The 22445-nt window shown below is 34.2% G+C and overlaps 2 protein-coding genes across 6 annotated transcripts; one reads left to right on the forward strand and one right to left on the reverse strand.

The window, feature by feature from the left end:
- Positions 1-5922: 5922 nt before the first annotated feature.
- On the forward strand, positions 5923-13699 carry SRS (Seryl-tRNA synthetase). 4 transcript variants are annotated; one of them, XM_006854162.4, is made up of 10 exons: positions 5923-6237; positions 7181-7329; positions 7793-7886; positions 8020-8168; positions 8560-8652; positions 9852-10031; positions 10626-10792; positions 11820-11954; positions 12056-12149; positions 13183-13699. In XM_006854162.4, the coding sequence occupies exons 1-10, from the start codon at positions 6039-6041 to the stop codon at positions 13462-13464; spliced, it is 1542 nt and encodes a 513-aa protein (XP_006854224.4). In that variant the 5' UTR covers positions 5923-6038; the 3' UTR covers positions 13465-13699. The 4 variants fall into 4 exon arrangements, 2 of the variants coding, with proteins under 2 accessions (XP_006854224.4, XP_088716926.1); XR_016051200.1 differs by having other exon boundaries at positions 5924-6237; positions 11820-11962; XR_016051201.1 differs by having other exon boundaries at positions 5928-6237; positions 7786-7886; positions 11820-11962.
- Positions 13700-16437: 2738 nt separating this feature from the next.
- On the reverse strand, positions 16438-22245 carry TL29 (ascorbate peroxidase 4). 2 transcript variants are annotated; one of them, XR_966990.3, is made up of 11 exons: positions 22042-22245; positions 21497-21598; positions 19900-19984; positions 19706-19740; positions 19260-19325; positions 18826-18866; positions 18533-18663; positions 17629-17735; positions 17016-17153; positions 16806-16909; positions 16438-16677 (listed from the first exon to the last, which is right to left on the reverse strand). XR_966990.3 is itself a non-coding variant. In XM_011628677.3 (11 exons), exons 1-11 carry the CDS (start codon positions 22162-22164, stop codon positions 16567-16569), a joined length of 1074 nt encoding a protein of 357 aa, XP_011626979.2. In that variant the 5' UTR covers positions 22165-22245; the 3' UTR covers positions 16438-16566. The 2 variants fall into 2 exon arrangements, 1 of the variants encoding a protein (XP_011626979.2); XM_011628677.3 differs by having other exon boundaries at positions 16806-16940.
- Positions 22246-22445: the final 200 nt, after the last annotated feature.

Below are 22445 nucleotides of genomic sequence, written 5' to 3' on the forward strand. Positions count from 1 at the left end.
CGCTAGTTGAATTTTTTTTTTATGGAAAAGGCATTTCCATAAAAAAAAATCAACTTTTTATCTTAGGGGGTATTTGCGAGAAAAAGTTGTTGTGGGGAAAAAAGTGAGAGGAAAGGTTGGCTGGGGGTAAGTTCGTAACTAGTAAATTTTGAGGGGTTTTTTGTAATTTTTTCTAAATTTTAATATATATATTTATCAATCTGCGTATATACATGGATACCCATATATTGTACGAACAAATTTACTTGCAGTATGAAAATTTTACAAGGTTGTTTTATACTTCTAATTTGATGCCACCTTACACACACACAGATATACATATGGAAAAAGCTGGGGTTAGCCCACTAGCTCATATGAACATATGAGCCCAACGGCCCAGATTGAATCTGGGCCGATCTGATGATCATGGATGTCCGGTAGTGTTTAAATTTTATTTTATTTTATAAAAATCCAAATCACTTGAGCTCATATGACGATCAAAGACCGGCCCAGATTGAATCAGGACCATTGGGCTCATATGTTCATATGAGCTAGTGGGCTAACCCCAGCTTTTTCTTATATATATATATATATATATATATATATATATATATATATATATATATATATATATATATATATATATATATATATATATATATATATTAGGTGTGTCTCACTAAGATGTACACATGCTCCAAATTTCAAGTAATTTGGATTAATAGAAAAAAAATGGAAAATGAAACACTACCAGACAACTGTGACCGTGCGATGAAGTTTGGATGGTGATGAGGGTAGGCGAAATCACTATTCATTTTTGCCTATAGGTGTTGGGAAGAGTTTTCCTCTCTCTCTCTCTCTCTCTCTCTCTTTATATATATATATATATATATATATATATATATATATATATATATATATATATATATATTCTATAAGATTGCAACCTTAAACAATCCAATTAAGGCGCACCTCTAAATTTTATCATAACATATAATTTTTGTGTAAAAACTTCTTAGGATTGTGTTAAAATTTCTTTTCATCGTTAATTATACAATTTTAAACTCTAAAAATGGTTAAAATCAAGTAGATCTATAAATATATGAAAATCTTGAAAATAACGGTCTAGATAATGTGTTGCAAGATGCACTATTTATGGGATTCAAAATCTTTCTTTCTTTTATATTTATACATTTCGATGTCAAGATATCAATTAGAAGGCTTTTCAAACATTAAAACAACCTTTTCCGATAGATTTTTGAGGTGCACTGTAGTTCTACATTTTAAGGTTACAACTTTATATAAACTTTTATATATATATATATATATATATATATATAAATAAATAATACTTTGTCTGATTTATCTTCTATAATGGGCACTCATAGCAATTCTCGCAATGAGAAACGCCCTTTTGAAATAGTACCAGCATTACTTGAGAGTCCACCCTTGGCCACTCTCTCACCATCCATTTCACCTATACACCAAATAACCTACCCAGAATATAATGCATCAACCCCAGCCTTTACACCTGCTCAATCAAAGCCGTCTCAGAGGTCTAATCCAAATATTCCTCGTTCCACATTCATAGAAAGAGCTTTCATCATGGATATAACCATTGAAGATCAACTTACCCATATGGACCCAACCAAACTTGCTCCTCTACACGCATAAACCATCTCAATCCCACAAATGAGATTAAAACCCGAGAATACTGTAAAGCTATATTAATGGAAACATGATCTATCTCTGTGGTCCATTATTATCAGCAAAATATAAGAGTAATTGCATACTCTAAAATGCAAATAAAAAAGTTTTTATCTTATGAATAGTGGAGTTGCAACCCCACCCAAGGGAAAAAATTAAATAATCCAGATGTTTCTTATAAATATTATAAGTACGCAGAATACATTGAAGCATAGCACAAACTATTTTAATATCAAAATCTAAACAATTCTCATAGTTGGTACATCCAATTCAGGATGCTCATTTTTGAAAGATTTCTTAGTTGGTTTAAAAATTGGTTTCTTATATGGGGTTCTACAACTGATATTTTACCTCCTGCCTTTAAAGAAACATAGGAGCAGTTTGCGATATTCAATAAGATTGATAATAATACGAATCCACACTTATATTTTGTCACCTTATATCAACTCCCATGGATCATGAAATGGGAATACTCTGTGTCTTCTAATAATACAGCCAACTATACCTATATCCCTCGTTTGGGCAAAACCATCTCTGTCAAATGGTGGGATATTTTCAACATGGATCGCACTACAATTGTACCCAAAAGAATACCACTAGAAAAACCCATTTATAATCCGAATCCTTCTGTTTATAATACTGCCAACACTTCATTCGATTTTCCTACATATCTTTGAAATATGCTCCAAACCAATCCTGATGCTACCAAAGAAACTCTGGAAAAACAAATGCGAGAAATATTTGCAGAAGCAGGACGCAAACCAGTATCCTCAGACGAAACAGTCCAATCCTCTCCAAATTGTGCTAATAGATATTTCCCATTGGAAGAAACAGACCCAAAAGAAGAAGAAGAAGAAGAAGAAGAAGAAGAAGAAGAAGAAGAAGAAGAAGACCCCAATGAATTCAGCCAAAGACCATAAAGATGCTTCACTGTATCAGGTAATCTCATATACTGTACCAGAATGCTTTCCGTACCACATGTCATAATCAAGCTACTGTATCAAGATACCCTCCGTACCAGACACTGTGGCTGCCGACACATACGACAAACTAGACACTGTAGCGGTCGACACATACGACAAACTAGGCACTGTGCTGTCGACATGAGAAAACAAAAATATTACTGTTTCAGATGCTTCTTTAAGCATCTTTCTTTTTCTTTTGTCTTTTCCTTTTTTCTTTACGTTTCTTTTGCTCTCTTTTGGTCACATCAAGTCACTTTCCTCCTCTTCCTTCCTCGCGAAGTTATCTCAGCCTTCGTCTATATAAGGAAGCAAGCTTCCTCAGTTTTAGGCAGGTCTGGGAGCTTTCTTCCTTCTCCGCTCTCTCTTGCTCACAGTTCTCTCTGCTCTCTTACCCTCTCATAGTCTTCTGCTCATCTCTCTGCTCGTCTACTCTCTTGATCTCAAGACCACGACTGCCATACTGCGCCACTGCTGCTGTTCTGACCTCACAGCTTGAAACTATCTCATGCTATTCAGGTCTCTTCCTTTCTTTTTGATTCCCCAAAACCAGGTTCTCTCTTATCCTCTTCTCTTATAATTTTATTATGTGCGACTGCAACTTCCACACACTCCCATCATACTGTCTTCAAAATTGGAAGTTATTTTCCAGTTATTGTATCTGTAAGCTGTAAGTGTTTGTTCATATTTCTATTTCTAAGTATTTGTTCATACTACTGTAAAGTTGGTGTGTATACAGTTTGTGTGTATACAGTTTGTACTGATGGTCTATATACATATAATGTTACGGTTGATTTAGAATGCAGTTCAAAATTGTGTTCAGTACTAAAATAAGTAATCACACACACACGTCGTGGTTTGTTATAGATATTTCTGTTATTCCTTTCATCCTAATAATCTTATTCTGCCTAAATTACTACCGAATTTTACAAAAAGTAATAAAGTATAATAGCTTGATTTTTACATACCTTCTATAAAAAGTTAAAAAACTAAAAACTAGTATCTTGGTCCGTTTTGGTATCAGAGCCACTTAAGTGACAGTTACAGTATTACCGTAGAAACCTAACTAAATTTCCATCCAAGAAAGTTGGTCCGAGTGTTAAGGCAAGAGACGGAAGAAGTCTAGGCAAAATACCCACCAAGGCCAGGAGAGCCGTTTAGGGGAACACGTTGGACCCTTGGTCGTCCAGATTGTCATTATCCGCAACCTACAGATGGCAAATTTAATTAGGAATCTAAAAAGTAAAACAGTAACTCAAACTAGTCAAACATTAAGAGTAAAAAATAAGGAAGAAATAGTAATAAATGATGTTGAAAAACATATACAAAATTGGAATATTCCCAAAGTGCCCATCTCAGATATTTATCAAAGGGGAACATTCAATTTAAAACTAGGATATGCCTTTTATATTTATATATATATATATATATATATATATATATATATATATATATATATATATATATATATATATAGAGAGAGAGAGAGAGAGAGAGAGAAAGTTTATATAAAGTTGCAACCTTAAAATGCAGAACTACAGTGCACCTCAAAAATCCATCGGAAAAGGTCATTTTAATGTTGAAAAGCCCTCTAATTGATCATCTAGACATCGAGATGTATAAATATAAAAGAAATAAAGATTTTAAATCCCAGAAATAGTGCATCTTGTAAAACATTACCTAGACCATCCATTTTCAAGATTTTTATATGGTTATAGATCTACTTGATTTTAACTATTTTTGGAGTTTAAAATTTTCTAATTAGATATAAAAATAGATTTTAAGATAATTCTAAGAATTTTTTACAGCAAAATTACATGTTATGATAAAATTTGGAGGTGCACCTTAATTGGATTGTTTAAGGTTGCAACCTTATATAAACAGCATATATATATATATATATATATATATATATATATATATATATATATATATATATATATATATATATAGGAAAAAGTTTATATAAGGATACAACCTTATAATGTAGAACTACGGATGCACCTAAAAAGTCCATCGAAAAAGGTAGTTTTAAGTTTGAAAAACCCTTTGATTGATCATCTCGACATCGAGATGTATGGCCATGAAAAATAAAAAGATTTTAAGTCTCAGAAATAGTGCATTTTACAATATATTATCTACACTGTCAATTTTCAAGATTTTCATATGTTTATAGATCTACTTGATTTTAACCATTTTGAAATTTAAAATTTTATGATTAGATATAAAAATAGATTTTGAGATAATTCTAAGAACGTTTTACGTCAAACTTATGTACCATGATAAAATTTTGAAGTTGCACCTTACCTCTATAGCTACAGATGCATTCGTATGACAACTGCACCTATATATATATATATATATATATATATATATATATATATATATATATATATATATATATATATATATATATATATATATATAACATGTTCCTATGGGTCCATGTAGAAATGAATCCCTTTGAAAAATCTTTTTTTGAGACAGATTTTTTTACCTAATTTTTAAGGCCATATAATCTCGAACATGACGATCATGAATATGAAAAAATAAATAACTTTTAAAAATAAAAAATACTAGTTTTTTTAAAGAAAACATTTAGGGCCACACATCTGTTTTTAAAATAGATACTTCGTACCGGGTGTACAAATATAGGAGACAGTTTCTATGTGAGGCCCGCTCGCATATTGTAGAAATGCAGGCTTGGCAATAAATATATTTTTTAAATATAATTTGATCCTAATTTATAGAGAATATATAATCTTTAACATGGAGATTATGAATATGAAAAGAAAAATTGAAAACTAAAAATAATACTTATATTAAAAAACATTTAGACCGTTAATTACACTTGTTTTTAGATGGACGGCTTATTTGCATCCATCTTTAAGACGAATGCTTTATACCTTTGGACTGCATGGTGTAGAAATTTGGTCCAGCTTGCATGAAACAATTTTTCAACTGGAAGTGCGTCTCGTTACCCATGAAACAATTTTCATAATATTTTGCAGTTTGAAAATCTAATTTTTTATTTAATCAGAAAATTTTAAGCTTAAAAAATGGTTAAAAGCAAGTAAATCTATAAACATATGAAAATCTTAAAAATTGACCGTCTGGATAATGTGTTGCAAGATGTATTTTTTTTATCTTCATAAATATCGGCATGATCAATTAGAGGGTTTTTCATCATTAAAACATTTTTAAAAGGATTTTTTAGGGCATATGTGATTCTACGTTCTAGCAACCTTATATAAACTTTTTCCAATTCTGAAATTACAATCTAGAGTTATTCCGGTTCGGGTTATTCCCTTCCAGCCTCTCCAGTTTCCATACATATAAATAGGCATAAATCACAAACCTAATCCATTTCCTCTCTCCCTCTAAGTAGCTATGGGTTTATCATGTGTGGGGGGGACGCTGCAAGCTCTAACGCTTGCAACCATTCCTGCAATGACCTTCTCTCTCTCTACAATAAGAATGGGAACAAGGGGCCTCCTACATGGCCGAATATGGTCACCCATGCCATTAATTTGTAGAGCATTTTCTTCAAATGCTGTTGAAGTGCCCTTGACCAGAGAACCTGAACTGGGTCAGTCTCAAAGCTCTCATCTTTTTTAGTTCTCTCTCTCTCTCTCTCTCTCGCTCTCTCTCTCTCTCTCTTCCCTCTTCTTAGCTCTCGCTCTGTGCGTGTTTCCTGAGGTGGGTCTCTTTCAATATCGCCATATATCAAGTTTCGTTCTGTTTTTTTTGGAAAATTTCTGATATGCGTATGGCTGTGTTTCTTCTCTTGGATTTGTCTTTATTACAAAACCTGCATTTCTTCTTAATGTTGCTGAATTGGGTGTCTCCTGAAGCCTTCATTTTTGCATTCTCAACCCAGTTATATATTTGATTTTTGATTTTTTTTTGTGTGTCTCAAAACCTTTTTTGATTGTGCAATCATTGCGCAATTTTTTTTTGTTAATTTCTATTTTTTTTGATGAGCTTGTGTATGTATGTTTCTCACCTCTTGCCAATGTCTTAAGGTGTTTTTTAGGATTCACAGTACTTTTATATCGTTTTTTGAACTTAGTATGTCTCAGAAATTCATCATCTCAATCATCCTTTTTTCTAATCGTCAAGATAATTTTAGTTTATCTCATTGTGGATTTTTTTTATTTATTTGTTTTCTTTTTGTTTTGTGTATTCTCTCCTGAACAGGGTCAATATTAAAAGCTGCCATCTTATAATATCGCAGTCATTATTTTCCATGAATTTTCATTTTTTTTTGTCTCCTTATCTCAAATGGGTCTTCATTGGAAGCTGCACTTATCTGTTTTAAAACACCGTTCCCCTTTCACTTTCGCTTTTTTATGCTGGGCTGGTTCTATGTTGAGAATTTCCTTTTCCTATTTAAGCAACCATGGTTTTACTCTTGCATTTTTTTTGGAAATTTCACCAAGTTAGGTCTGTAGCAGAATTTCTCTTATCCTATTAATTTGTTCTCTTTTTTATTTCTCTAATTGTCTGTTTTCTTTTCAAATGTGGATTAGTGGTGAAACCCCAGTGGAGAGCTAGCATTGACTTCAAATGGGTACGTGACAATAAAGAAATCGTTGCAGCAAATATTCTGAACCGAAATTCCACCACAGATTTGGAGCTTGTGCTTAACCTTTACGAGCAATTCTGCCGTCTCCAAAAGGTTAGAGTTTAATGAGCTTTTTTTTTTCTAAAAAAAAAGGGAATATTTTCTCTTGTCTTCTTGATTCTCTTGATGTATGGTAGTCCAATCATGCTTTTTCTCTTTGTTTTGGTTGATTAATGTGACAAAGGAAGTACCAAAAAGGACAAACAGAATAAAGCTCTGATGGAAAACATTGAGTTCGTTTATTCTATCCTTAGCAATTCGTGTGAATCTTATACCTATTAGATAACCTTTTCTGATTTTGATTTGTTACTGAAAAATCCAAGTTTCCAATTTTAATGTATAACAGAGAATCCTCTGTAATAGTAATGGACATTTCTTTATCAACAATGCGTGCTGTGTGCTATTCATGAAGTCTATGTGAGACTTGTTTGAACCCCAGTTATGCTTTTGGGGTATTTTACTGCATTCACTGAGGTTTTTGGTTAAAAGTTATCTAACTTTTGAACACAGATGACAGGAAGTAGAACGAATGCGTGAAGAAAGAAATGCAGTCGCAAATAAGATGAAGGGAAAACTGGAATCTTCAGAACGACAAGCACTTATAGAAGAAGGTAATTATCAATTCTGTTATCTCCTTAGACTGTTTTACAGTGTGATTTTTTTAAAAATTTTAAATTATCTAATATACTACCTAGAAAAATGAAGTCTAGTTTGTGGTTCTAAGGACTAATTTTTTTGTTGCAGGGAAGAATCTGAAAGAGGGGCTTCTCGCTTTGGAAGAAGATCTCGTTCATCTCACAGATAAACTTCAACTGGAAGCCCAATGTATGCCTAATATTACACATCCAGATGTTCCTATCGGAGGAGAAGATCAGGCTGCTTTGAAAAAAATGGTATACTCTTTGGGAAATTATATCAGAATTCAATGGACTGTGCAAGACCATACTCCGTGGGGGTCATCAGCATCTGATAAAATGATGGAAGGTGATGGAGAGTGGATCAACTATGGGAATCATATCCTCCCTCTCTCTCCATCATTAATCATTTAATGATACGGTGATGACTTGAATGGAATATGGTTTCCATTGACCACAGGAAAAAGTATACTTTTCATGCTCTTTGACTCCCTGCCCACCCAAATGGAAAGGAACTGATAATATCATTGGGAATAATACAATGTAGACAAGGAAAGGAAAAAAAATGGTTTGTATTCTACAATTTGAATGCTAAATACTTCTTTTCAACTAAAGAAGCTAGCTGAACATGATTTCTCATGTTCCTTAGGTTGGAAGTCCCCGCATGTTTAGCTTTCCTGTAAAAGATCACTTGCAACTTGGCAAAGAACTGGATTTGTTTGATTTTGATGCTGCTTCAGAGGTGTGTTTTTCTACCTCCATTCATAGCTTTTCGCATTGTTTGGATTCCTTTCTCATTAAGTTTCTCTTTCCTGAGTGCATTGGAGTTCTTTTAATTGCAATAGCTGTTGAGTTAATTTTTGCATTATTATGGAGGGGTTCCATTGTATTTCTTGTTCTAATGTTCTATCACAACTCATGCTTTCTTATTTTGCGGCTACTATAGTACCTCATCATGAATTGGAGGATTGACGGTCTTTTAGTATTATAACTTTGAGATTATAACAATGTGAATGGCAGTCTGCCATCTTTAATGTGGTTAGATATTATTTTATACTGGTTTTTGAAAACTTGCGAACTCGGGCTCGGACTTGCCTGAGTCGCTTGGACCTTTGTTCTGTTGAAAAACCTTGGAAACCAGCTGTCTCGCTGGCTCCAGAGGTTACCTTGTTATTTTTTTTTCGTAGACTTGGCTGATTCAAACCAGCTGACTCAGGCTAATGCTCTGCCCTGTTCAGAGCCCTATTCCGTGTTTTCAACCAATGTATGATACATTAGAATTGTTACTAATATTACTAATGATATGGGGCATGTTGAGGAGGGATATCCTTATAGTAGAAAAAGATGCAACATTGTTCATAATTCAGCAAAAGAAGAAAGCATTAACGAAATGATGAACATCTGATCCGCATATTGCATCTGTTACTTCATGGGATCCTCAATAAATAAATAAATATGTGTGTATTACGTGGTTGGCCGACCACCTAGGGTACATGACTGAGCCCTTTGTTCAGATTTTCTTTAGTCACCCCCAAGATCAAATGTATAAAATAAAATATTTGAAGCTCAAAAAATACTGCTGGTCTGTTCCCCCTCAAAGTCTACTTCTAAACGGTCTGTTGAGGGATGATATATTTAGGGTTTCAAGGGCTCGAAATCTTTTTTATTTTCTCATGGAATTGTTGACATGGTGAAACAAAGATGATCTGAGAATTTTCAAACTAAAAAAAAAGAGAACCTTAAGTATGTCTCTTTGGGGGCTAGACCACCTAATTAGATGGTCGGGCTATACCATATAATATTTTCCTTATAAGTATAATGCTTTCCACTGATTGTTGTGTGTCTAGTTGAGAATTTATACAATATTGATAATGCATGTCCATCTAGCTTCCGTTTTGTGGTTTAGGCATTTTATGCATCGATTATGCCCCATACACACAGGTAAGTGGGTCGAAATTCTACTACTTAAAGAATGAGGCTGTTTTGTTAGAAATGGCCCTCGTTAACTGGGCACTCTCGGAAGTTTCAAGAAGGGGTTTTGTGCCTGTGACCACCCCAGAGATCGTGCGGTCCTCTGTGGTCGAGAAGTGTGGTTTCCAACCTCGTGGACAAAATACACAGGTTCATTAATCTGATTTCATCTTTAGTTACTTTCCTTTTCTGATTAATTCATGTGTATTTCCTTTTTAGATTATTGAATGTCTGAGCTGCTGGGATGAATGTTACTCCACTCTTCTTTTTCTTTCTCTCGCTTTCAAACAATTCTTCTTGCCCCCATCTCTCTTTGCACCAATTTGTTCTCTACTTTGGAACCCTGCCTGCTCGCCCCTCTCATAAACTGCAGGGATGAGATGATTTACTCAGGACTTTTCAAATGGTAGCAATGTTAACAAAATGGTCCGAATAATTGGTTGATGCGAGGAAAGAAGAGCCAAATATTCACAATTTATAAATTTTGTAAAGTTATAAATTTTGTGAAGTTCTTATTTTGACCCCAATTGGTTTTTATTTGAAACTGTTTTCATTGATGTTTTTGCTGTTACTCTCTGTTATTTCCTACCTTCCATCCAAACAGATTTTTTTTTTTCCGTCGCTTCAGTAAAAGGGCATCAGAGAAAGGCTTGAATGTTGTAGTGTAATGCTGCCATGAATTTAAAATACTTTTATAAAAAATAAGGCTCAAAATTATGAAATGTCAATGGTTCACTGAAACAGGTCTATTCTATTGAAGGGAGTGACCAGTGTTTGATAGGAACTGCAGAGATTCCAGTGGGTGGGATTCATATGGATTCGATCCTAGCAGATTCAGATTTACCCCTGAAATATGTCGCCCTTTCCCATTGCTTTCGCACTGAGGCTGGTGCTGCTGGAACTGCAACGCGGTACACTATCATACTTAATACTCTGTTTTTACTAGTGTATTCTATTCATCCTTTTTTGGGTTTTCCTCTTCTTTTTTGTTGGGAGTGTTGATTTAGTTGTATGGCTGCTTATTTGGTTGGTATGTAAGTGCAGAGTAATGATTTCTGTTGTTTCTATTTTGGCTGCAAACGAGAAAATCTTTTGATGCTCCTTCATGAGCATAAAAAAATGATGGTCCCCACCTTAAGTTTCACTTTTAAGGTGAGGGACTCAAAGAACTCCAAATGAATCTGCATTTCAAAAGCAATCTCCTCTAAAGAAAATTTAATTTGGATCTCCAAAATGCTCCAACTCTAATGCCACTCCAAAAAGTCAAATCTAAGCCTTCCATTTGAATGGACATTGGATTTAAGAGGTCTGGAGCTTTTTAGGAGCTCCAAATCAAATATTATTTGGAGAAGTTTGATTTGGAGGTGATTTGAAGGTTTTTTTTTTTTTAGATCCACCTTGAAAGTGTTTTCTGAGGTAGTGGAGCACCATTTTTTTGGAGCTCCTACAAAGTTTCCCTGGTATGCCATATCTCTGCAACAATTTTTTACCATAATTGAAACATTTATTTTGTGAAAATAAACAATATTAAATATTTACAGAACATATGATAATTTAATATTATCTCTTAATGAATGGGAAATGAATGCTTATTTCATATAATCATGGTGAGAAACTTTATGCCTGAAATCTCTGTCCACAACATCTAGTTCCTGAGAGGAGTGAACTGCTAATTGAACCTGTAAACCAATGTCCTTTTTGGTTTACAAAACTTGAAGGCATTTTCAATTTCATTTGTTGAAGTTAGTTTTTAAAAGAGATAAGTGATTGCTTTTCTATTTCATGCCCAAAAATTCATGTTTTCATTTCAAAGGGATTTTTCCAGGAATGCCTGTTTTCAATGAAATTTTTATTCTTGCAATTTATGTCAAATGGTGTGCTTAGTTTGGTGTACTTTTAGTAATTAATGTTGATATGATAATTATTTATTGGAACCAGGGGCCTTTATCGAGTCCACCAGTTCACCAAGGTTGAGATGTTTATCTTGTGCCATCCAGAGGAAAGCGATAACTACCATGAGGAATTGATTAGCATTGAACAAGAACTCTTTTCATCTCTTGGCCTGCATTTTAAGTAATAATGTATTCCCTTTTAAACAGTTATCCATCCATTTGACTTTTTTGCACCATTTTTTCTTCAGTATTCGTATAAACATGTTTATCTGGTGTTTGCAGAACACTGGACATGGCTTCTGCGGATTTGGGTGCCCCCGCATTCCGGAAATATGACATTGAAGCATGGATGCCAGGTCTGGGACGATATGGCGAGGTGTGTTTTTTTGGTTTGCGCATAGTTTGATAATTATGTCTAGTGTGATCAACATATTTCTGTGCTAGGCATTTAAGCAAAGAAGCGGTCGATCTTTGTGTTTCTCCTTTTTTAAACCAATGCTATCAGAATTGTACCTGCCATGGAATTAGCTAGGGTACTTGTTTAGCCAAAACCGCTCCAATTGTCAGTCGAACCTGTTGGACCGGGTTTATAAAAACATGAAAATAATAGGAAGAATGACTTAATGACATAGTTTACATAAAAAGTTACTCCCTTTTATTTAGCTAATCCAATTGGTCAAGACCAAATAGTTCGATTGGTTAAAACTAGTGAAGCATTGGTTTTGATTGATGCTCAACCCACCTGGTTTTTGTGTTGGACTAGATTGGTCAAGACACTGATCAACATCCCAACCGGTCCGATCGGCTGGCCTAGTCTTGATAACAATGGCTTAAACAAAATGGTAAATTCATTCCATAATGCAATTATTTGCTCTATGGCCATGGGCAATGATCTTATGAGACTGATCCCATGCAAAACATTTAGGACATTGAACTCACAAATGCTCGCGGCCTGTTACAGATGGCTGGGGTGATATATAACTCCCTTAACAAGCACCTGGAAAACTTTTGGCGGAGTTCCGAACCATCCTGATCATTGGTAGTAGGCTTTCCAGTGGGGGTGACCACTGTCCTACAATTAAAAAAAAAAAAGTGGGAGAAAAGCCATGGTCTTTACTTAATTTTGTCCGAAAATGAAACTATCAAAATAGATTTTCTGAAAATGAAGGAAAATACCACTGTCCTACAATTAAAAAAAAAGAAAAAAGTGGGAGAAAAGCCATGTTGTTTACTTTATTGTCCAAAAATGAAACTATCAAAATAGATTTTCTGAAAATGAAGGAAATCAAGACAATGATTTTGACTTCAGATATTAAGTGCTTCAAATTGTGAACTATTAATTGTCCAAAAATGAAACTATCAAAATAAATTTTCTGAAAACGAAGTAAAGACGATGATTTTGATTTCAGATATCAAGTGCTTCAAATTGTACCGACTATCAAAGTCGACGATTAGGCATCAGGTATCGACCAGCTATGACAGAGCCACCTCCCACCAAGCTAAAGAAGGGAAAGGGTGTCACAGGCCCCACACGATTTGTGCACACTTTGAATGCAACTGCATGTGCAGTGCCCCGGATGCTGGTGTGCTTGCTTGAGAATTTCCAGGAAGAAGATGGATCTGTGATTATACCCCAAGTTTTGAGGCCCTTCATGGGTGGGTTGGATGTCATCTCCCCTAAATTAAAATGATTTGTTTCTAGGTTTATTTATTGAAATTAGTTCTCTATATATTTTTGGTTAGTAAACTGTTTATTTTGTTCTCTTTGATCCCCATCTTAATTGTTTTGGATGTCGAATCTCTTTCTTATCCACAGGCAGGCATGCATTTATTTTTGGCCATGGAATTTTTTATGCAACTGATACGATACTTGCATAGTTATGTCAGAGGGGCCTATTTAATGAATCGATGTAAACTTTTGTGCAAGTGGTTATTCTTTTGTAGTTGTATGTTACAGGCCAGGTTCAACAGGACTGCTAAATTTGTCATTTTTATTGAAGGTTTCCAATAAATTTGAATTCAAATATTTTTAAGAAACTGTAATCTCCAGAACCGAGCAACAATATTGAAATGCAGTTGGGTAATATCATGGCAAAAGATCAGTGAAATTGGGAAAAATGTGGCAGCTGTGGTATTAGAGTAAACTCCAAAGAAACACCATGGAAAGAGTGTCGAATTTGCCCATTAGTTACTGTGATTTATTTTACTCAATAGTAGTATATTCTTTTTCATTTTTTTTTGTTGGGGCATGTTAATAGTAGGAATGGAGGGTGGGAAGTTATGTTGATGCATCAGACCCCCCTAACCACCAATGCCCCAACCCCATTCCCAAAATTTTGTAAATTTTTTTTATACCATAATTTCAGTCTCAACAAATAGCCCAAGTTATTGTGGTCTTCCATTGAAATATATGCTAAATACACATTGATCTCCTAAGCCTTGTTTCTTGTCTACAACAAATCCACCTTAAAAAAAAATTTAGGCAAGAAAAGGAGATTCCATTAAAAAGCTCGTACTTTGGTACGTTTTTAGCTTAGGTAGGGTGCCATATAACCACATTAAAATGGATTAACATTGAATGCGCCCTAAGGTTTGGCCATCTTGGGAGCTGCAAATCCCAAATCTCAACCATGACAACAATATGTATCAATTAAGAAAATCGTATAATTTGCATTATGCACCTTAGACAACTCACAGTTTTGATGCATGGGAAAGAAATAGTACTTTAGACAACTCTCAATCTATATCAATTAAGAAAATCGCGTAATATAGATTGCAATATACACCTTAGATAACTCTACGATAACCATTCTTTTTATTGTGCATTGAGATTAATGAAATAGTACTTAACATTAAAAAAGAATGTACGATAATCATTCTTTTCATCGTACATTGAGATTAATGAAATAGTACTTACATTCAAAAAGAAAAAAAACAGAAAAAAAAAAAAAAAAGAAAAAAAAAATATTTGATTCAGTACAAATACGTGTAATATGGGTCCCATCATTGCCCTTTTTCACCAGAAGAGGGGCAATTTTGCATCATCCCTCTTAAACAATCATTGATGAGGAAAGTCAAAAGTCATAATCCTATTGGACAATTTATATAAGGCTGCAACCTAAAGATGTAAAATTAAAGATGCACCTCAAAAATTGGAAAATGTTGTTTTAATGTTAAAAAACCTTTTAATTGATTCACATCGAAATATACGAATATGAAACAAAAAAAGATTTTAAGTCCCACAAATCGTGCATCTTGCAACACATTATCTAGACCGTCTATTTTCAAGATTTTCATATGTTTATATACCTATTTGATTTTTAACATTTTTGGACTTTAAAATTTTATAATTAGATGTAAACATAGACTTTCAGATAATCCTAAGAATTTTTTACACCAAAATTACATATTATGATAAATTTGGAAGTGCGCCTTAATTGGATTGTTTAATGTTGCAACCTTACTAATCTAATTCTAAACTCTCAGATATTGATGCATAGAAAAACATCTCAAATGTTTTTTGTCTTAAAATTCCCTTAATTTTTATCCTTTTTCTTTTATAAATATAATTAACTAATGTAGGGATTTGACACTTTGGGTAAACAATGAACATTATGGTATGTTATATTTATTACTGTCGTTAATTTAGAGGGTTGAGCCACAAAAAATCTGCAATAAATATTACGCGTTAAAATATATTTACAGTTTTCCTCCCTTTACATGTCATTGTAGAATGTGTCGATCTCTTTCTGTTATTTGCTTTAAACTTAGCCCAATATGTTTCTTGTAGCAAAAGATGTCGTACTTAGTTTGCTTTTTAGGCATGATTTGTAAACAAAGAGGGCAACTTGTGGAAGTCATACACCTTGTATCCTTGTTTCACAAAGAAAATACCATTTTAAATTACAGTAAGCAACGCATAGAATTCATGCTGCAAATCGAACCGTCAACACTGATCACTATCCAATGAAAGCCATCTCATTTTTTTCGTTTTTTTTTTTGCACACAAACATATAGCAGTTGTTATGAGTAAGATATAAGCTTTGGTTGAACCTACTACCCAAAAGGAATATACATATTTGGTTAATAATTGAAAAATACTCTTCCCATACCTAAAACATTCAAAAGCGATTAATTTTGTGATTTTTTTTTTGAATTGAGAAAATTTGGTAAGTTTGTAGAATCACTCCAAACCTTACCATATCTTATTAGAATCACTTTTAGAGTCCAAGTGTATGATTTTATGAAGTATGGACTATGGAATATGGTATGGACATTAAATCACTAAAATATTGTGGACTTGTTTTTGTTTCTCAATGTTTTAATTAATTTTCAAATAATTTGAATATATTTCAAAATTCATGTAGATATTTTGAAATTAAAATGTTCGTTAGAATACATGTAAATTCATAAATATCCATTTTTGACACATTTGTATATATGTGTGTTTTTACCGCACATATATACGCATGTGCAAATCTAGAATCTTAGGGCGCCTGAGGTTTTGAGCGGCCACCTAGGCGCTGGACGTCCTAGGCTGGCCCAGGTGCCTAGGTGTCGCTCAACATTTTTTTAACCTTGATAATAATGATAGTAACAATGATGATGATGATTAGTAGTAACAACAACAATAACGACGACACCCGCAATAACAACAACAACAATAACCAATGATGATCTCTCTCTTCACTGATTTTCATCAAGAAAAACAAAAAATTGACAATAATTACAAATAAAACAATGACTGCGTCCAATGCAAAAATGGACACCGGTTGAGGTAAGGGTGAAATCTTCTATAATTTCAGCTTGCTTAAATCGACCTTTTTCACAGGATATGTGTAGGCCTCATAATTGATTTTTTGGCCAAGGCAACCGAGTTTTGTGAGTGTAGTAATAAGATCCACCTGAATACCAGAAGATCTCAACTGTTTGCAACAAAACAAATTTAAAAGAAAGAGGAAATGTTTCTTTTTTGCTACTTATCATATCAATTAATTCTTGTTTGCTTTTCAAGATATTACTTGGACTTTACCTCATAATCAGTTTGTGACACTGTTTCCCGGCTATTTTGGTATTTCTTAACCCATGGGGCTACATCCGGATCAGAGGCCAGATATGCCTCAGTTGCTAATTGATCTGGCCCAATAAATGCAGACATGACAGCAAGCTGGAGCATTAAAAAGCAAACCTATAAATATATTTATTTAAATGAACATTAATAAAAAAAGAAATAAATAAGTACCTGACGAGGGCCAAAGCCAACAGCCGCAAATTTATCCTTCATTTCTTGAACAGATACTTTGTCCCATTGAGGAATCCTACCTTCAGGGTCTGGTGCATCAGAATCAGTTCGCCCAAATTGTCTATCGAACAAGCCCCACTAGAGAATCAAAGTAACAAATAACCACAATGATGTTTGGCATGATTTGTAATCTTAATTAAGAGAAAAACTGATTAGTTTCCATGGGTGATAAGAGTTTCTACACATGCATAGGCATACACAGGCTAGTATGCAACAACAATCCAAGCAGATATTGCCAAACAAGTCTAATGGGAGTCAAGTTCAATACGTCATCAGTATTCATACAACACATAGGTTTATGAATCCATACTACTGCCATCATATGCACTGGGCCAATAGTAGGCACAAACTTGTGGGCCGCATGCTTTTGATATTTGTTTTGTTCGGTCAGTTCAACCATGAAAGGTGTTTGATGAACGACTTTCTTTCTTTTACTACCATTAACAGAATTACTGTCCTCACCGCGAAAAGGTGCATGACCAGAATTCAGAAGTTAAACTAGGTTGGCTAGTTATATATTACATGTACTATAAGGAAAGATTAGAAATGATACCTGGCCACTTGAACCATATGCAGTGTATAATAGTCTTCCCTTCTCTTCATTTCCACCGCATTTGCGAATTGCAGCATCGAGGAAGGTCTTCTTCACAGCTGCCTGTGCTGCAGTCATAAGTAGCAAAGCCAATACAACTGTAAGGAGGCCTTAATGCTTCAGTTTTCCTCTTTTTTTCTTCTTCCAATTTTTCTTCTTCCTAGTAAAATGTGTATGCATGAAAAAACCAATGGCCCAAGTGCAACCATCTTTGTGGAATTAAAGTTAAAACTGTTGCATCTCTATCTCACCAGATAATGATTAACATAACCCAGACACTGCTTAGTTACAGCTATAAGCAAACTCCTACCAAGGCTTTCCAGAGAGAAATACCTTAAAACCATCTCAGTTCAAGACAATCATGAAATCTGTTAATAAAACAAAAATTTCATAAATTAAGATTTGGATTCAATATTATTGAGATGCACAATCAAGCTCTCTTTGGGATTTTGGATTCCTGTTGAGCGGTACTAAATATCATATTGTAATATTTAGGTTTATATGAATACAGATATAGAGAGGTGGTTTAGTAAGTTGGATCTTTTACAGCTTGCCAATCTTTTGGTTAAGAATGTTAAATAGAAAAAAGTACCTTGAAGAAAATGGGGTCTAACTAGCCAAATATTATATTTACCCAAAGAGTGTCTGCCATTTTCATTGATATGTAATCTCCATTAGAACATTTAACACCCATGTTGGGGTAAGGTCGCAACTCTTTTAAGTCAGATAGGTTGAAGCATCAAGAATGCTAACAAAGTGGTGAGTGTTTGCACAATAACAGCAAATAAATATCTGCCACTATCTAAATATTTAACCCCACTATCTTAACATGCCGACTAATTTGATATAAGATGCAATATATCACCAGCATATTGGATGAGGTCTGAAAATGAAATGGGCCCCCCCTTGGAATTGGAATCTATTTCCTTTTTAGCTTGCTCCAAAAGATTCAATGCAGATTGAAGCCCACTGTTTTCAGCTCTATTTATTTCTGAGCTGCATGCATAAACAACAATACCAATTTTTTATAAATTATTTCGTAAAAAATAATACGCAAAAATGTCATGCTAGAGTGCTGCAGAAATATAATTCTCATATTTACACAAATATTCATAACAATCAATATCGACTTGTTATTAGAGAAAACTTTGAAGATACCTGAACCGAATTGATCCATTTGGGCCCCCAGACTTTGTAGACTACATCAAGCATGCATATGAACTTAATAAGAACTTATTCCATTAATGTGCATCCGGGTGTATTTCATAGAAATAAGGTTCCTGACTTGAAGAAATTGATCTACAAAGTGAGAATTTATGAATATGCTAAGTATCAGTTTTGTGCCCTAGGGAGCAGGGGATAGCGGCTTGGTGGTCAGGGCAGTGAAACTGCAAGGTACATCATGACTTCCATCTCCCCACTTAATAACCCAGAAAAAAGAAAAGAAAAAACACTCAAGAAATTTCGTTGGCAAGCATGTGAGTGCGTGGGTAGGCAAAAGTTTGAAATTAAGTTTTACTCTGCATGAGATAGAGTTGGAGTCCTATTTACTAGATAAAAATAAAAGGGGGTCTCCAGATAATTGTTCTAACCTTGTCATAAGTAATGGAGTCATTCAAGGCCAGCTTCAGAATAGATGAAATCGCTTCTGGTTGGCCCTAGGTATCACAATGAAAAGATTATGGCATAACCAAGAAGCGAAAGGCACAGAAATAAATGCTTAGAAGTGTAGTCTAATTCTAAATTTGAGAACCAGGTCTATATTTAATTTGGAAAATTATACCATAATCAAAGTGTTTGATGTATGGTACTACATGGGGCACCCCCCTACCATTAGTGATGATGGAGAGTGGAGGTTGACCTTAGTGAGGTCCACTGGAACACTCATCCTCATAATCAACCCCACATTTATGGGAACAGACAGTGGATGCCTCTATGGAGTACTGTATTCCATACCCTGTTAAACAATGGTCTACATTCTGATATTATATTAAATCCGTGATAGCATATGATATCCATTTATTCTAATAAAACTTACTGCAATAACTGTGCTCAAGGTACCCTTGGCATTGTCTGTAGAAAATATCAGAAAACAGTCAATTAATAGATAACATATTTTGGGTTTTCCTTTAGATAACAAAATATCCTTTGTGCACATAGTTCATCTGCAATAATTTTTTTCTAATCAGAATCACAATATTAGTAAAAAGGTCGCTCTTAAGGTAACATTACTCAAGAATTCGGAACGTTGTCTTTGCTGGATAAGATCTGCAGCTTCAGCCACTCCAGTAAATTGATTGCAACTTGATATAATCTCCTATGGAATCATTATCAGTAGAAGCTCATTAGCATATCAATTTGGCGTAAAGAACATTTCTTCCTTTTTTACTGTTTTAATCATGGACCAATAGCCGTAAAGAGACAATATTAAGTACAATAAAATAACAAAGAGAAGAAAACTGCAACTTTTTTTTTGAACGATTAACAGTAATTTTCATTAGATAGTGGAGCAAGAAAGGGGTTTGAGAATAAGATTCGAACCTATGACCTTCAAGAGTAAACCACTGTAACTTTTAATGCAAGAAATTTAAGAGATGTTAAAGAAAAATAAACAACAAAAAAAATCCTTCTTCAACTATCAACAAACAAAAAGAAAGATTTAGAAGCAAAGCAATCTCAAAAACCGTTTTTGCAAAGCACTAAGTTTTGTTAAGCATCAACACAGAATGCAACTATGAAATGCATAAATTGGCTTTCTAGCTAGTTAAGAAGTTTTCTGAAAGATAACATAAATTAAATTATATGTCAGCTCAAGATATGTTGATCTTGTCGCTCCAAAGAGTGTGAAAACTCGGGGCGAACAAAATCGGACTCACCACTCTATCCGAGTATCCCAGAGTTGGGTGGCTAGACTCAGGGATCTTAAAAAAAAAAAAAAAAAAAAAAAAAAAAAAATAATAATAATAATAATAATAATAATAATATATATATATACCCAAAAATAATAAATTTATTTGTAATATGCTTTTTTATGTTGTCTATTATTTTGGCAAAGATTGGAAAGTGTTTGGGCCATGAATACTTATTTTTATATATTTCCTTCGTTTTGGATTATTTCTAAAACACCTCTGTCACATTGAGTTTTGTTTAATTTTACTTTTTTATTTTTTAACATTTTTTGGCTTGGCCAGACTTGGCCCTGCTCGGGTAGAGTAACCCATGGCGGAGTCGTCGTTTCAAACACTGGCTACAACAACTCATCAATTGCCAAAAGGAAATCAATATATTGCCTCACAAGAGTTAACTCACAGTAGTAATTTACCAATGAACCAAAAAGGTTAATTGCCAAAAGTAACTGCAGATTAGTAATAGCTATAAGAAACATATAAAACAAACTTTAGAAATTATTTGTGATTAATGCTGAGTAGAACTCCCATTCTTCGCACTCCATAGCTGATTTATTCGTTTAATACTTTCTCAAATAATATGAATTTTTTTTGAGATTCCATGAAAAGAGGCATCAGCAGCATTCGTCTCTCTCTCTCTCTCTCTCTCTCTCTCTCTCTCTCTCTCTCTCTCTCTCTCTCTCTCTCACACACACACACACGCCCATGTGCAACCACACACAACACTGACATTAAATGGATTATGCAGTTATATGCTCTATGTATTTAATGTAATTTAGAAAAAGGGAAGCAGAAGATAAAAAAATAAGCATCAATAGGAGTATGGACAATGGAATAACACCCACAATTTGGGTACTATAAGAGCCCTGTTTATAAATTTCTCAAAAATAAAATAGAAAAAAGAAGATAATGGCGTTGCTTACCATGCCAATGGCAATGCCGAAGCCTTTCAGAACCTCTCTTCTGTGAATTTGATGATCACTTGCAAAATTCAAAATTTTTAATTTCTGACAACGAATACCACCCTGTTTATTTAATTGTTAAAAAATCAACAGTCAGCATTGCATTTTTCTATCAATGACTAGCTTTATGATCATTTACAGGAAAACGGATGATCAGAGTTCTCAGACATTCAGAGAGGCAAAAAAAAAGGCTTGGAACCTATGCGGCATCATCGCCCAAGACAAATAAAACATATAACAAATGAAAGAAGTGCATACAAAGAACTCGAACCCCTTAATACAGGGAATAGAAAAGAAAATCAAACGAAAATGAAAAAAGAAAAAGAAAAAAAAGAATAACCTTTGAACAACATACATATGAAACCACGAGAAAGACAGGGCTCAGTCGCCAAAACAAAACTTGGAAATGAAAGAAATATAAAAAAAACCAGATAAAACTTGGAATTTAAAGAAAAATCAAAGAAACCAGAATAAAACGAAAGTGCATGAGAATTAGGAGTATTTACATTGAAATGCATGGGAACTGAATGAGAAGAATGCACTTGAGTTGTAACAGGAACCAAGGTTGTGACTGCTGATTTGAAAGAGAGAGAGATATGCAGTAGTTGGGGTGTGGCGGTGGCACCCATTCTCTCTCTCTCTCTCTAACCACAGTATTGAATTCTCTCTCTCCCTACTGAAACTGTCCCTCTCCACACTCTCTCTCAATCAACAATTTCAGAGCGCAACATATAGAAAACCGTTATCCAAACCTAGACAAGGTAATGGTGGACAGAGTTTTGGTGAGTCAGCCGACTCCATAAAATATGTGCGTCCCCTGCATCAGACGTCCATCTCTAAGATGACGCAAAAACATGGTGATTCCATTGTACTTCAAAATGAACGGTGGAAAATTTTATTTCTCAAAATT

Source organism: Amborella trichopoda, chromosome 3 (genome assembly GCF_054954075.1).
Source record: "Amborella trichopoda isolate Santa Cruz 75 chromosome 3, AtrichopodaSantaCruz75HAP2 v2.0, whole genome shotgun sequence".
NCBI lineage: Eukaryota > Viridiplantae > Streptophyta > Magnoliopsida > Amborellales > Amborellaceae > Amborella > Amborella trichopoda.